At 49.1% G+C, this 14,130-nt stretch overlaps 1 protein-coding gene across 1 annotated transcript in view; it reads right to left on the minus strand.

Annotated features, from left to right (window-relative positions):
* The window catches only part of TENM4 (teneurin transmembrane protein 4), a 229,066-nt gene extending 216,370 nt beyond the window's left edge, over window positions 1-12,696 (minus strand). Inside the window, exons 1-2 of the mRNA XM_012744510.3 lie at window positions 2,160-12,696; window positions 725-960 (exon numbers count right to left, since the gene is read on the minus strand). Coding sequence (XP_012599964.2) covers window positions 725-960; window positions 2,160-2,278 — 355 coding nt within the window. The 5' untranslated portion in view covers window positions 2,279-12,696. The remainder of the gene's footprint in view (window positions 1-724; window positions 961-2,159) is intronic.
* Between the last annotated feature and the right edge of the window lie 1,434 nt (window positions 12,697-14,130).

Raw genomic sequence — 14,130 nt, forward strand, 5'->3', positions numbered from 1 at the left:
GTTAACATCTTTCCCAGGAGAAGACCACAGAACAGGGTCAGATGTAGGAAACCGACTGTCAGAAACACCTCAGAGGTCTGCGGAGGGACAGCCGTCCTGCTGCAGCCAGCGGAGCTCCTCAGGCCCGTCATGCTGGGGGTCAGGTGAGCGTGGCTCCACACTCCAGGCGTCCCTCCGCCAGCTCTGTCCGCTCACGGGGACGTGCTGCTCCTCAGTCGGAACCTCCCTGGGTCCTGGCCGTGGTTTAGCTCTGGACCATGATGCCCTCTGACTACTTTGCCACCCCTTTGCCTTCAGACGTGCTTTCCTGGCAGTTTCCCTCCAGCTCCAGGACAACACACCTCACTGCAGCCGTGAGGCACCCACGGGAGAGGCTGCCTGCTGCCCAGCCTCTCCAACTTGTCATTTCACCTGTAGTGACTCCAGTCTATGACACTCAATTACCATAGGTCCCCGCCGCAAAGGCTAGTCCTACTGAGTGCTAGGTGCCCAACATCTGAAAGGACACGTGCTCGGCTTCCTTCCTGCTGTAAGTGCAGAGCGGGGAGGAGGGCCCCGAAGAGCTGACCCTGACAGTTTGGGGGTGCGGGCTGTCCTGCTGCTTGGCACACACGGCATGCTTTGACTGCCAGGCTGGTAAGGAGCCTTCAGTGCCCACAGGTGTCTTGGTCACTGCCCTCTGGGCCAAAGGGGAGCCAAGGGAAGCGGGGGAGGGTGCGCTTACCCACAAAGTACGCCAGCAGGATGACCAGCGTGGCCGAGATGATGATGGCGCTCAGGGCTGCGCACTTCCAGTTACAGTACTTGGAGGGCTTCTTGAGGTTGAAGGCCGGCCGGGCAAAGGTGCTGCGGGGCAGGGGCCGGGGCGGAGGGGAGTACACCGTGCTGGACGTCAGCGGGTACCCTGGTGAGGTGGTGCAGAAGAGCGGGGAGGTGCCTCCAGGCTTGAAGAGGAAGTGCCTGTGGACGGAGAGGAGCAGGGGGCATCAGGGTCTGCTGGCGGCCTGGGCGCCCAGCAAACCTGCAGGACAGAGGCAGCAGTAGAAGAGGCATGCAGAGGAGCCTGGAGAGAGAGAGAGTCACCCAGAGACGATGGGAGGGACGGGAAAAGGAGAACACGGACCAGACCACAAAACAGGGCACATGAAGACACGCTTCTACGGAACACGGATGGGAGAGCCCTGCCCGTGGGAAACCCACCCAAGGCAAGGCAGGTGTTACCAACTCAACAGAAGGCTGGCGATGAGATCCTTTTCCTGGGAATGGATGGGAGTGAGTTTCTGTTTCTTGGGGAATAAACTACCTGTCCTCTAAAATCATTACAGTAGCTTGGAAAGTGTCTAAAATCCTGTTCTATCCCCTGGAGACAACAGGGCCTGAAATTTTTCTTCTCCTTCCAGTATGTACATTGCCAGTGCATCTTGGTTGAGGATTAGAGTATCCTTTTTTATTAAAGGGGGTCTTGTTGGTGTTGAAGCCAAGAAACCACCACTAACTTCTGCCATGGCCAAGAGTCCCCTAGTGGCCATTACACAGCCAATGGCAGCAAATGCCTGCAAAGCACTCTGCTCAGAAGCCAGACTGCTGCCTTCCAATCCCCAGGGAAAAGCTGTGTGAGAGGCAGACGGGCAGCTGCACCCCACAGCCTAGCTACAGTCTTGAAGGCAGCAGGGCATAGTCAAAGCACATGGTTGTGGCCAAACTAGGTGTCAGGGAATCCTCCACAGCTTGGCTTTAACCATGGCCATAGGAGGACTTGCATACAGCTGGGGAAGTGGGGTGCATTAGTTGCACTGTACACCCCTGCAAGTCTTAGGGTAAACCCACCTCTGTTGGGGTTCAAGATTCCTCAGGCCACAGAATACACACTCAGAATACATACAATACAGGGCCTGTGCTGCATAAAAACTGCTACATGAGATGGTTTTCAGAATGGCAAAGGCAGCCAGTGAGATGCTGAAAGCTACATATTAACAAGACTGTTAATATGCTGGGGGACAGGGTATTCCAAGGATACACTGTTGCAAGTTGCACATGGACTTGGGGATGGGCATGCAACATGGGTCACCTCCCCCAGGAGATCCCAGGGAAAGGTCTCAGGTCTGCATGCAAGCCACGGGGAGAGCACACACACAGAAGAGCATGGGGATGTCACCTACCCGTCACTGTAAGCCCCATCGTGGCGGGAGGCGCCGAGAATGTCCATCTCAATGAGGTTGTCCTGCAATGTCCCTAGGAATGGCTGCTTGCCTAGGTTTCTACGCACACATGGAGACATGAATGAAGCAATGAGTCATGCATCGATGAGGGGGATAGTAGAGAAACACATAAAGTGGCTGTTTGGTGCAGCTGTGCGTGAGACCAGCGGGACGCGGTTTCCAGGCGATGGGTCAGTGTGCAAGCCACATGTGCAAGGGGTCCACCTGGCACAGAGCATCCAGAGGGAACATTCTCTATACAAACCCAGACATCTGGCCATTTGTGCATCAAATCACAGCTCTCGCTAAGGAGGCCTGACACGTGTCCAGCACTGAGCTACGCATGTTACCACCATTTTCTCAAGTCTTCAAAATAGTTTAAGAGAGGAAGGCGCACTATCCCCATTCTACAAACGAGGAAACTAAGATGTGCAGAGGTAACAGGACTTGCCAAGGTCACCAGCCAGCAAGGTCCAAAGTAGAAATCTGAGCTCAAGTTTGTCTGATTCCAAAGCCTATTCTTTCTCTTCTACTTGATGCTGCCTATAGCTGCTTAAAGAGTACTGGAGACACTCATTTTGCTAGTCCAAAGAAAAAAGAAAGTCAAGCATTTTGGGCTATTATTTTCTACAGCAATCGTTCTCAAACTTTAGAAAGCCTCAAACCATCTGTAGTGCATCACTGAGGCCCACCGCTAGAGAGTCAGGGTCAGCGGGTGCGTGGGGCCTGAGACTCTGTATTTCTCTTAGGTCCCCAGGGTGATGCTGCCCATGGTTGGAGTCTCATGGTCCTTTAGCTGTGCAGGGACGTGGGTGATGATTGGTTAGCCAGGATGACACCACACAGAAAACAGAGGGAATATTCTGTCCCCCAGGTGCACTGAGGGCAGCCACCACTTTGTGACTTTGCCTACTTCTCACCTGGAATGAATAGACACACTTGCCCTTTTTGGTCTCAACCAGGCTTGTTACGTGACATCATTCACACCTGAGTGCCCTGGGGCCTGTTTTCTGATCTTTTCAGGGTTGCTGCCAGCTCACTCTCAGACCCGATAGTGAGTCATTGCTAACACACTAGTGGTGCCTTCAGCCTATTCCATGTGCCTGAAGGAAGGACTAACTGCAGAAAGCTAACTTTTGGGCCCACCCCTACCAAGAACCTTCCTTCTGACCTTGGCCAGGTCTTGAGAACCAGTATACCCAAATTGAAATCCCTTTTATGCTACTTTCTGTATGCTGTGTGACTTTGGGTAAACCCTTAACCTCTCTTAATTTTACTTCCTTCATGTAAAAAGGGATTATAATACTAAGTTCACAAGGTGGCTATAAGGATCAACTGAGATAATGTTGGGAGAAGTTTTAAGGACCATACAAATATTACAGAGGACTAAAGCCAAATATAATAGCTGCTATCTACTCTGTACCTACACCACATATCACATAGTTGCTAGGAGCTCTGCAACTAATTTAAGTCTTATTCCTCAAAACAACCCTGCAAAGCCAGTATTGTCATTGCTCTTTTGCAGACTGGCAAAGCAAGGCTCACAGAAGCAACTTCTAAGTTCGTATCATACAGTAAACAAGTGACACGGCTGGAACTGGAACCTGGGTTTGTCAGACCCCAGAGCTCAGGCCCTCTCTGCTTCATAACCCTGTTTTACTCCGCACAGCATCATGACTACTGCCCCCTGGCCAGCCTCAAAAACCAAAACAAGGAGGACGGGCTATAAGTACTGTTTCAAAGTTCCATGTCATTAACATCCCTGGGGGGACAGTGAGAGACCAAGGCAACACTGCTTTGTGGCCGGGCCACTGAGTACTGCAGGGGCGGTGGGGTCCTCTGGTTCAGTGAGTCATAAAGGGCTGTCTGGGCCCAGCAGCCTGGACGGTAGGCTGTTCTGCTGGTGTTCAGGGCCCCTGAGGCCTCCCACTGTGCCTGGGAGGAACTTCGGGGGTATGGAAGTCCCTCAGAGTGGCTTCATTTCCACCTCCAGGCAGGTGGCTCTGCTGATGGGAGGCCTGGTGGCCCAGCGGGAGGCACACAGGACCTGAGTCCCAGACCCATCATTTACTGGCCCTCGGCAGGTGAGCCCATCTGAGCATCCATGGAAGGGGATGATGTTCACTTATAGAACCAAAGTGTAATTTGGCTATCACTTCTCTGCTCTCAACTCTCCAATGACTTTACAAGCCTTTTAGAATAAAACCATAGTCCTTACCAGGGCCCACAAAATCTTGGAAGATCCAGCCCCTACTACTTCTCCAAGCTCATTTTCTGTGCTACAGCTTCACGAGCTTCCTTGCTGTTTTTCCAATAAGCCAACCTTTTGCTTTCATCTGTCTCCCCCAAATACCTCTATGGATCAAATTCCTCCCCCAAATATCTGCATGAAATATAAACTCCCTTCTTAACTATTACCTTGTCACCCTTATAGCCCCCACCCCACTCTTCTCAATCACACCCTTGCCCCTTGTACCGATTACTCCTCACAGGACTCAGCACTACCCACGTATAAGGAAAAAATAAAGCTGTGCCAGTGCAAGGGGCCAGGCAGGGCATGACTAGGAAGAGATAAATGTATATCTATATGTTTACACACATGTATATGTGTGTATATGTTTGCCTGCTTATTGTATTTTTTCTTAATGCAATTTAAGTTCCACGAGGCAGGAGTCTTATCCATCTTGTTCACTGCTATCTGCCCAGAGTCTAGAAGAATGGCTGGTATTTAGCAGTAGGCCCTTATAAACATATGCTGAATACTGCTGAATTCAGGGATACAAAGGGAAGCATGCCTGGCATATAGCAGGCACACAGTTGGTGCTTAACTGAAGGCAGCTGCAGGGGGTGTTTTATCATTACTTCCTCCATCCCTTGCATTTCAGGAGGGAATTGTCTGCTCTCTCTACAGTGTGAGTAGGTACCAAGGGCCCCTCCCCAGAGGGCCCAGGGAAGAGCTCCTGTTGCCTCCTGGGGACCTGCAGCTGGCAGCATGGCACACTCCCTAGAAGGCCTGGGAGCTGGCTGGCACCACCAGCCTGGGACTGTGCTCTCAGAGACAAATCTATAGCTTAAAATCACCAGAAATACACCAAGAAATAAAATCAGACAAAAAGGACAAAGGATAAAGATAAAAATGTTAACAGTGGGGATTTTCAAGTGACTGGATCAAGAGTAGTTTTCATTTTGATTTTTATAATTGAAAAGGAAACAGTTATGTCTAAAAAGGGAGAGAACAGATAATTATCTCCTAAAAGTACAGATCTGTTAGGACAAGGGGAGAGGCAAGGCAACAGAATAAAGGCCTTCTAGAGCAACAGGGCGCCAGGTCTCCTGAAAAGAGCTTCCACATTCACGCTAACTCGGATATTAATCATTTAGATCACTCGGGAATTTGGGGGGACGTGAGCACTTGCTGAAAATGCTGGCTATTCAAAATGCTACCGCTGCCTTGAAAAGCCTTACTTTGTACTTTTAAAACTTAGTCGTAGGTCAAATTATTTGTCATCATTCGATTGATGAGAAAACTGAGGCCCAGAGAGACATGTGCCCTGCTCCCAAACCCACAGCAAGTAGGGGGCACAGCTGAAAGTACATCCCAGGTGTCCTGTCTCCCAGTTCAAGGCTCCCCTTTAAATTTGCCATCCCTGCCAACACACAGAGTGTCCACTTCTTCTGAGAAACAGAAGCTGCAAGGATTTCTTGAGGGGGACCCTAAGCTGCTGGGCCCACCTTGGGTGGCAGCCCTGCATGGTCTCCTCTCACTGCTGCTGGGAGCTCAGGTATGGCCCCGATTCACTTGACCCACACACGGGTGGGTGTTATTACCTCATTTGACAGGTATGGGAACTAAGGTCCAGACAGGTTAAGTGACTGCCCAGGATCATAAAGCAAGGAAAAGGCAGAGATGGGACCCACACCAGATCTCTCTGACCTCCCAGCCCCAAGCTGCCTCCTAGGAAGAAGGTCAGTAGTACTTGAGGTGGTAGCTGCAGCCAAGTGGAGAGCTGTTCTCAAAGCTATTCTCAGAGCAGGGAGGGACTGGCTCCCCTTTCAGCATGGGGTGGGGTGACGGGTGATTGGACTAGCCCTTGAGCTGCCTGCAGTAGGGGCTTCCGGGCCCATCTGTCTGACCAGGGCAGGCTGAGCTCACCTCGAGAGGGCAGAACAAATGGCTTTCAGGAAGAAAGTGGCCAGGAAGCTGCAGGGGCCAGCAGTTCTTCAGGACTGTCCTGTTTAACAGCCCACCTTCTCCCAGTGAGCCCACTGTCCTGGACCACATTTCTCCCCACAAAGCTCTAGGAGAGCCACTGCTGCATCTGATTCCCACAACTACCTAGAGGGGCAGGACAGGCAGGGATCAAACCCCACCACCTGCGGCTGAGCCCCCAAGGTGTGCAGTGGGTCAGTGACTCAGCCGGGACCACACAGAGTTAGTTATGGAGCGGGCAGGCATTTGAAGAAATGAATGGGAAAAAAAATGAACCAGGTACCAGGTCTTCCAGGCCACAGTGATACTTCTACAAGGCGAACCCCATAATCCACCCTCTGACTTAATAAATGCTGCTAGCTACTCACCCCCACTGCTACTACCCCCAGCTTCCACGTCTACAAGGAAGAGTGCAGCCTCCTTTTCACGTAACTCAAGACCCTCCTCTGCTGATTTCCATTTGCTCCCATCTTCAGGAGACTCCCTGTGCTCCCACCTCACCCAGCTGTTTGCCATCTCTCCAAAAGGCCAAGCTCTCTCCTGGCCCTATGCCCACACCCAGCAGTCCCTGGGCTCCGCATTCCTTTCTCCCTGCAGACTCCTCTCAATGGAGTCCTGGCTGTAACATCCAGGAGGCTGGCACCAGGTAGTGTTCAGTTGTATAGGCTCCGGAGCCCGCCTGGAGAAGGGACCCCGGCCCTGCTACTACTGGCTGCTGGACCTTGGGCAAGTTCCTTCTCTGTACTTCAGAGTCTTCACCTCTAAAATGGGGATGATAATAAGACTACCCATGTTGCAGAAGAGTTACGACAGTAGTCCTGACTGCCGTGCTTTCAAAGACCTGCTTATAAAGGTTGGTCCTTGACTGGTTCTAGAAGCTTAGGTTTCAGGAAGGTTCCCACCATGAACTGATGAGAGTGGCCAACTCACTGTGCCTAAGCTATGTGTGTGAACACAATGATTTATACTGAACACCTGCTTTCCTTCTGGGAGTGTGGAACTGGGGTACTTGCTAGGCAAGAGGTGCCTCTGTGAGAAGCCTCAAGTAAAAAGCCTGGGTACTGAGGCTCTAATGAGCTTCCCTGATTAGCAACATTTCACATGTGTTGTCACAACCTTGTTGCTGGGGGAATTAAGCACATCTTGTGTGACTCCTTTGAGAGAGGACTCCAGAACCTCATGCCTGGTTTTGCCCAGACTCCAGCCCATGCACCTTTTCCCTTTGCTGATTTTGCTTTGTATCTTTTCACTGCAATAAGCCATGAATATGATGACTGTATGTTGAGTCCTGTGAGTCCTACTAGCAAATTGTTAAACCTGGGGTTGGTCAACATACTACCTGATGGAAGAGTTGTGAGGCATAAAGAGCTAATACTTAGAACAGCACCTGGCTGTTCCCAGTAAGGGCTTTTTGAATATTTATTATGGTTATTATTTAATGTGCCAAAGGAGGGGGAGCCACACCCTCCTCTCTGCTTACAGTATTCCCTCTATCAGAGCATTATTTGCGGTGCCTGTCTTCATCCATTTATGGGTGTGGTCTGTTTCCCCCAAAGGATCATGCACTTCTTACACGGCAGCGGGCTGTGTCTTATGCGTGTCTTCGACTGAATCACAAAGACAGGGAGACTGTCCAACCCAGCTCTCTGCAATGCTCAGGGGTTGGCCTGGCCCACAGGAAGGTACTGCGCCATTCTGGGAACCACACCAGGGCTGGGCTGGAGACTGCCAGCGTGGTTCCCATCCCTGAGGGTGAGCAGGGCTGTTCCCCAAATTCAGTATGACCACAACATGGCCCCTAGGCTCCCAAACCAGGCTGCGATCAGATGAGCTAGAGTTGAGGTTTGGCAGCTGCCTGCTCTGGCTTCTCCTCAACTGACAGGAGCCTGGCGGGTTATTCATCAGATAGTCCCTGTGAAATCAATTAAGCATCTGCTGCAGAGTGCAAAAGAAGTGGATCAGGGTTTGGGGGACCCTTATATATGGCTCCCACCAGAATGGATCACAGGTACACGTGAGGAGTTTAAAGCACCATCTTACCCCAGCTCTAGGGAGCACAGGTAGGCTCACGTTGCTTGCTGGGGGGCTCAGTCAACCCTGGAGATTGCCAGAGGTACAGCAAGAACAGAGAAAGGAGCAGGCTTACTGAAGCCCTCTCTCTCCTTCGTCCTTCTGCTAGTCTTTCTTTTCCTGCCAGCATGAAACCTAAATCCCTCCTGGTCATTCTACCAGCTGTTACAGTATTTGCTCAGCTATTTATTTTAGACTCCAACATAGACTCAGTCTGACAATTAGGGAAGGGTCAGTGACTGTTTCTCTGGCATCGAGAAGCTCCCCTCCTAGTGGGACCTACCAAAAGCTGTTTAGGACAACTATCTCAAATAGGCCCTTCTTTCTTGGTCTATTAGGCCTTTGCTCAGACTGTGCCTCTCCAAGGCTCTCCCTTCCTCCCCTCACATACCTGGGGTACACCTGCTTGCTCTTCACCTCTCAGTCACACTGTACCAGGTCTACTAGGAAGCCCTCCCTTTTCCCCACTCAAGTCTCAGTTAAGTATGTTTATTCATTTATTCGTTCCATCATTCATTCATTTTACCCGTGTGTGACTATTTAGCAAGCAGCCACCATGTTGTGGCAAGCCCTGGGTTAAGTGTTGGGGATCCCAAGCCAATTAAAATGCAGCCCATTCTCTGTGCTTACCTCTGTCATAGTGCTTATCCTACTGTAAGAGAGTCTGTTCTCTTGAGTGTCTGCCCTGTTAGGCACATTCAGTGACTATTTATTGGATAACAAGTACTACATGAAAAGTAGATGAGCACTTACTGTATGCTAAGACATTTTCAGACATTATCTTAATGTAATTGCTGCAATAGCCTTAGGAGGTAACACAATGGATTAAAGATAGCCACAAATTTTTTTGACACTTCTCTCAATGAGAGATGGGGTCTGTTTCCCTTCTCCTTGAAGCTGGCCAGCCCATGATTGTTTTGGCCAACACCATATGGCAGAAGTAACACTGTGCCATTTCCAGTGCAAGCCTTTAAAAGGGTCAACGGCTCTGTCTCAGTGCCTTAGAGCCCTAAGCCACTAAGTATGAAGTACAACTACTCTGCTGGGAAGACCATCTGGAGAGGCCCAGAGACTACATTACAGTAAGGTACCACTGAGCCCAGATTTCCAGATAACCTCTCCAAGGCATGTGAGTGAAGCCATCTTGGAGCCTTAAGACTAGTCTAGTTGCCAGCTGGGTACCACCAACTGACTCCTGTTAACACCATGTGGAGCAGAAGAATAGCTCAACTGAGCACTTCCTGAACTCTTGACTCACATTGTGAAATATAATCAACTGGATGCTATTTAAGCTACTAAGTTTAAGAGTGGTTTGTTTGTTATATAGCAATAGATAATCAGAACAGAAAGGCACTATTATTTTCTCCATTTTAGAGATGAAATTTAAAGTCTAGGTCTACAGCTAGTGAAGACTAGGGTAGGGGTTTGAGTGCAGGGTCTGTTTGACCCTAAAACCTGTGCTTTGAACAATCTGCTATGGTGAATGGACCATCACTTATACCTGCAGAATATCAGGACCAAATTTACTTTTCCAAAGAAAAGAAAAGGTAGAACCTACTAGTTCTTTTTAACTCGTCCGGTGAGTGGGAGCTCAATAAATATTTTTTGAGTAATTTTTCTCTTGGCAGGATTGATAAAGGAAGCAAATGTATACAAAAAAGGGACAATAGCTTTTATAGTGTGGCTTTTAACTGCCAGGCACTATGCTGTGTATTTCTTACATATCTCATTTATTTCCTCCCTACCTCTTTGAGATGCATGAATTCTTATCCCAATATATGGATGGGGGAATCAAGGATCAGGGATGTTAAGGAACTTGCCCAGCCAGTAATGTTAAAGCCAAGGTAGGAATGAAGGTCCATTGGACTTTAAAGCCCATATCCTTTCCACCTGATCACCTTGTGATTCTATCTGTCAGACTTGACATTGATCCCTCTTAAATTGTACCTTGTTAGTTCTGTGCCATCAACCAGTTAAGGTCAGTATTGAGATCCAGAATGCTGATTGTGCTATCTAGTGTATTAGGCACCTCTCTCAGTTTTAGGCTGTCCTCAGATGCACAGAGGAAGCCTTCCTGACACATTTTGGCTAGGGCTTCAAGAATAAGTAGGGCTTGGTTAGACCAAGAAGTGAGAAGGTGGGCAACTCCAGCAGAGTTGTGCAAGAGTATGTGCAAAGGCACAGAGGCATGAAAGGGCTTGGCATCTGGGAAAATGTTTATAAATACACATGTATGTATTATACATGCACAGATATATACTGAATGTTAAATATATGTACAATATATCATATATAATTTGTTATATATGTGCATGAATATATAAAGTGGTGTATGTGAGTATATACCTATGTGTTAACAATGGTTGTTACCTTTTAGTGATATATATATAGGTGATTTTCTTTTCTTTGTGCTTATTTCATTTTTTAACTGTTCTACAATGAACATTGCTTACTTGAGTAATGAAGTATAAGGAAAAAGAAAAGGTTCCGTGTGGCTTGCACAATGGATGTGGGAGAATAGAGGGTCAGAAAGGCAGGTGAGCACTGGCTGATGGGGCAGGAGGGGTGAGATGGGACCACCTTCACATTGCAAATTGACCATTAGCAAAAACCTCCCTACTGCTGGTCCTCTATCTTCCTTTCCCTTGAAAAACCTGGAGACTCAAAGTCGGAAGTCCTAATTTGATCCTAAGTGAGAGAAATGAACATCTGAGCAAAGGGAGTGGTGACGGTGGTCCGTGCGGAGAATCAGAACCACCCATTAGTTGCTGGCTTCTTTCAGCCATGTTTAGTCATTCAATAAGCACACTGGAAACAATGGAGATCTGGTTGAGCTACCCTGGTGGGATGATGGACGATTATGCGACTCTGTTACTGATGAGAGCAAAAGAGGCACGAAGGGAAAAGTCACACGATTTTAAAGCATGCCAACAGAAACAATATTTAACTAAGAGACTGGGGGCTGGAGAGGAGCCGGTTGGGCCGCATCTCTAAGAAATCTGCTTTTGGAGAAATGATTCCACAGGAATAAAATGGTACAAAAGGATGTTGATTTTCTCTCTTTGGACTCCACAGACTCAATGTGACAATACTATAGTTGTGTACTTGGAAGTCATGTGGCTATACCTCCCTATGTATGGATTAATTTTACATCCTTAAATCTGGTATGACTTGGTTTTCTTCACAGATAAAGCTCAAGAGTATGGGAAAATAAAATCATGTTTCCTACTACTTTAAGACATAGGGTAGAAGATTAAGAGGTTCCACTTTTGCCAGCCCGGGACGCTTCATTTTCAGTGTAGAGAAAGTAGTGAAAGGCTGTGTGTGCCCCCAGAGTCACCAGTGCTTATCTCAGAGTGGTAAGATTATGGGTAAATCTAATTTTCATCTTTATATCTTTCTGCACTTTCTCCAGTGAGCTAGTATGGTTTTATAATGATTTTAAAGCATTCCATTGTGGAAAAATAGTGGCCAGGCAGAGGGAAGGGTACCAGCTACTGAACTCAGGCTGGCTGAAGTCCCTGAGCTGAAGGAAGAAGGGAGAGGGCCGAGGGATCCGCTTAGTAGAGACCTGGGGAAGGTGGTGGTGGTATAGGGGAATCACCGCTGGACAGGGAGTCAGGTACCTGGCTTCAAATCTTAGCTGTGCATCAACTGCCTACATGCTCCTGAGCTAGTGATGGGCCCACTCTGATTCTCAGCTTCCAAAACTCCCGAATAGGGATCATCATAATAATGCCACTTCATAAAATTGTAAGGATTACATTCATTATACCACACACAGGAAAATCCTTGTAACCAGCAGCTGATGTATAAATGTTAGGGATTATTAGGGCTTCGGGTGTAAGTGATAGAACAGCAGGAAAGGAGCAGAGGAGGGGAAGACCGGAGTGCCCACCCAGGCCAGGCGTGCCAGGTGCTAGGCACAGGGTGATGAGATCAGGTAGGGAAAGGCCGAGGGAGTGTGGGAATCACACCTGCACTGAGAGCGGGCTCTGCCACGCACCTGCGCCAGGGCCTCACACATCAGCTCTCGTCTCCTTTACCCAGGGCCTGGCCAGCGCGCGCCCTGGCCGCCGTGCAGACAGGGCAGTGAGGCACAGAGGTCCAGCGGCTTGACTGAGGCCATACCTGGAGCGAGCAGCAGGCTGGCTAGCGCCGGCCCTCGGGTCTGCTGGGCTCCGAAGCCCAGGCTGTGTCCGTCGCCAACCCGCACCCCGGCCAATGCCCCCCTCTGCCACGCCGCCCCCAGCCTCCGCCCGGCCGCACCTGGTCTCCAGGGGGATGTTGCTGTTGAGCAGCCAGTTGTCCTGGGCGTGCGCGGGCTCCGGGGCGCCGCCGGCGGGGGGCTCTCCGGACAGCGAGTGGTCGGTGGGCGCCGGGCTGGGGTTGCTCCTCGGCGTGAAGTTGCCCCGGTTCAGGGAGTTAATGGAGGCGGCGTGGTGCTGGCTGGGGGTGTGGGCATGCGACAGGGGCGGTGGCGGCGTCCGGAGCCGTGGGTGGTTCTGCAGGCCGCCAGGGTGATCTAGGGCGCAAACGGAACACGCGGTCAGCGGGCGGCCAGCCGGCCACTGCGCCACAAGACCACAGGGGCAGGCCCCGGCAAACAGCAAAGCATTCAATACATAAGTAGGCAACAGGTGTTTATTGAGCAGCTACTATTCTAGGTGCTGGGGGTACATCAACGAACAAAACAGACAAAAATTCCTATCCCCGTTGGGCTTAAAGTCTAGTAGTAGGGAAGAGAAACGATAAACAACATAAAAAACGACTATTTGCAGTGTCAGCAACTTCACAACAATGCTTTCATGCTTTTAGGACCATGGTGTTTGAAGTGTGGTCTGGGACCTTCAACATCATCTGGGAATTTGTTAGAGATGAAAACTGTGGGGCCCTGCCCCAGACTGACTGAATCATGAACCCTGCGGTGGGGCCCAGCAATCTGATTTCACAAACCCTCCTGGTAACTCTGATGTACGCTAAAATTCAAGAAGCGCTGATCATATATAATGGCACATAGTAAATGAAGCAAGCTACAAAAAGTAAAACATAGTTTACTGAAATGGTGATAAAAGCCAGAAGAGGACTGTGGCCTGTGCACATAGGGGCAGTGGTGAAATTTCAGATACGGTGGCCTCAGGGAGAAGATAATTTTGAGTAAAGGGAGCCATGCTGGTGTCTGGGTGGTGAAAAACTGCCACCGACATTTTTTAAGCACACAGTATGTGCCACAGCCCTGTTTTGAGCCCTCTGCATGTGTTAATTCAACTAATCCTCACAACCTACCACAGAGCAGGGACTGTTTTTATCCCCATTTTACAGATAAAGAGATTGAAATAAATATTTTATTTACTGCCTATAATTACTTGAAGCAACAGGTATTATTATAGCCAATTTAAAGATAAAAAACTTAGACTTGGAGCAGGTAAGTTAAGTGCCCAAGGGTATGTGGCTAAGTGGATGTAATTTACAAAGAAAGAAAGTAAATACAATTTCTGCTGATGCCACAAATGAGGCAAGTCCTGGAGGTAAATCTTTACCATCCATCGAAGCTACATTCACAGAAATCCCAGTCTTTCGAAGCTGATGATATTATGGGGTAAAGAAGTCAGGAAATTAGATTCTAGTCTAGATTCTGCCACTTATTAACTA

This window comes from Microcebus murinus, chromosome 4 (assembly GCF_040939455.1).
Source record: "Microcebus murinus isolate Inina chromosome 4, M.murinus_Inina_mat1.0, whole genome shotgun sequence".
Classification (NCBI taxonomy): domain Eukaryota; kingdom Metazoa; phylum Chordata; class Mammalia; order Primates; family Cheirogaleidae; genus Microcebus; species Microcebus murinus.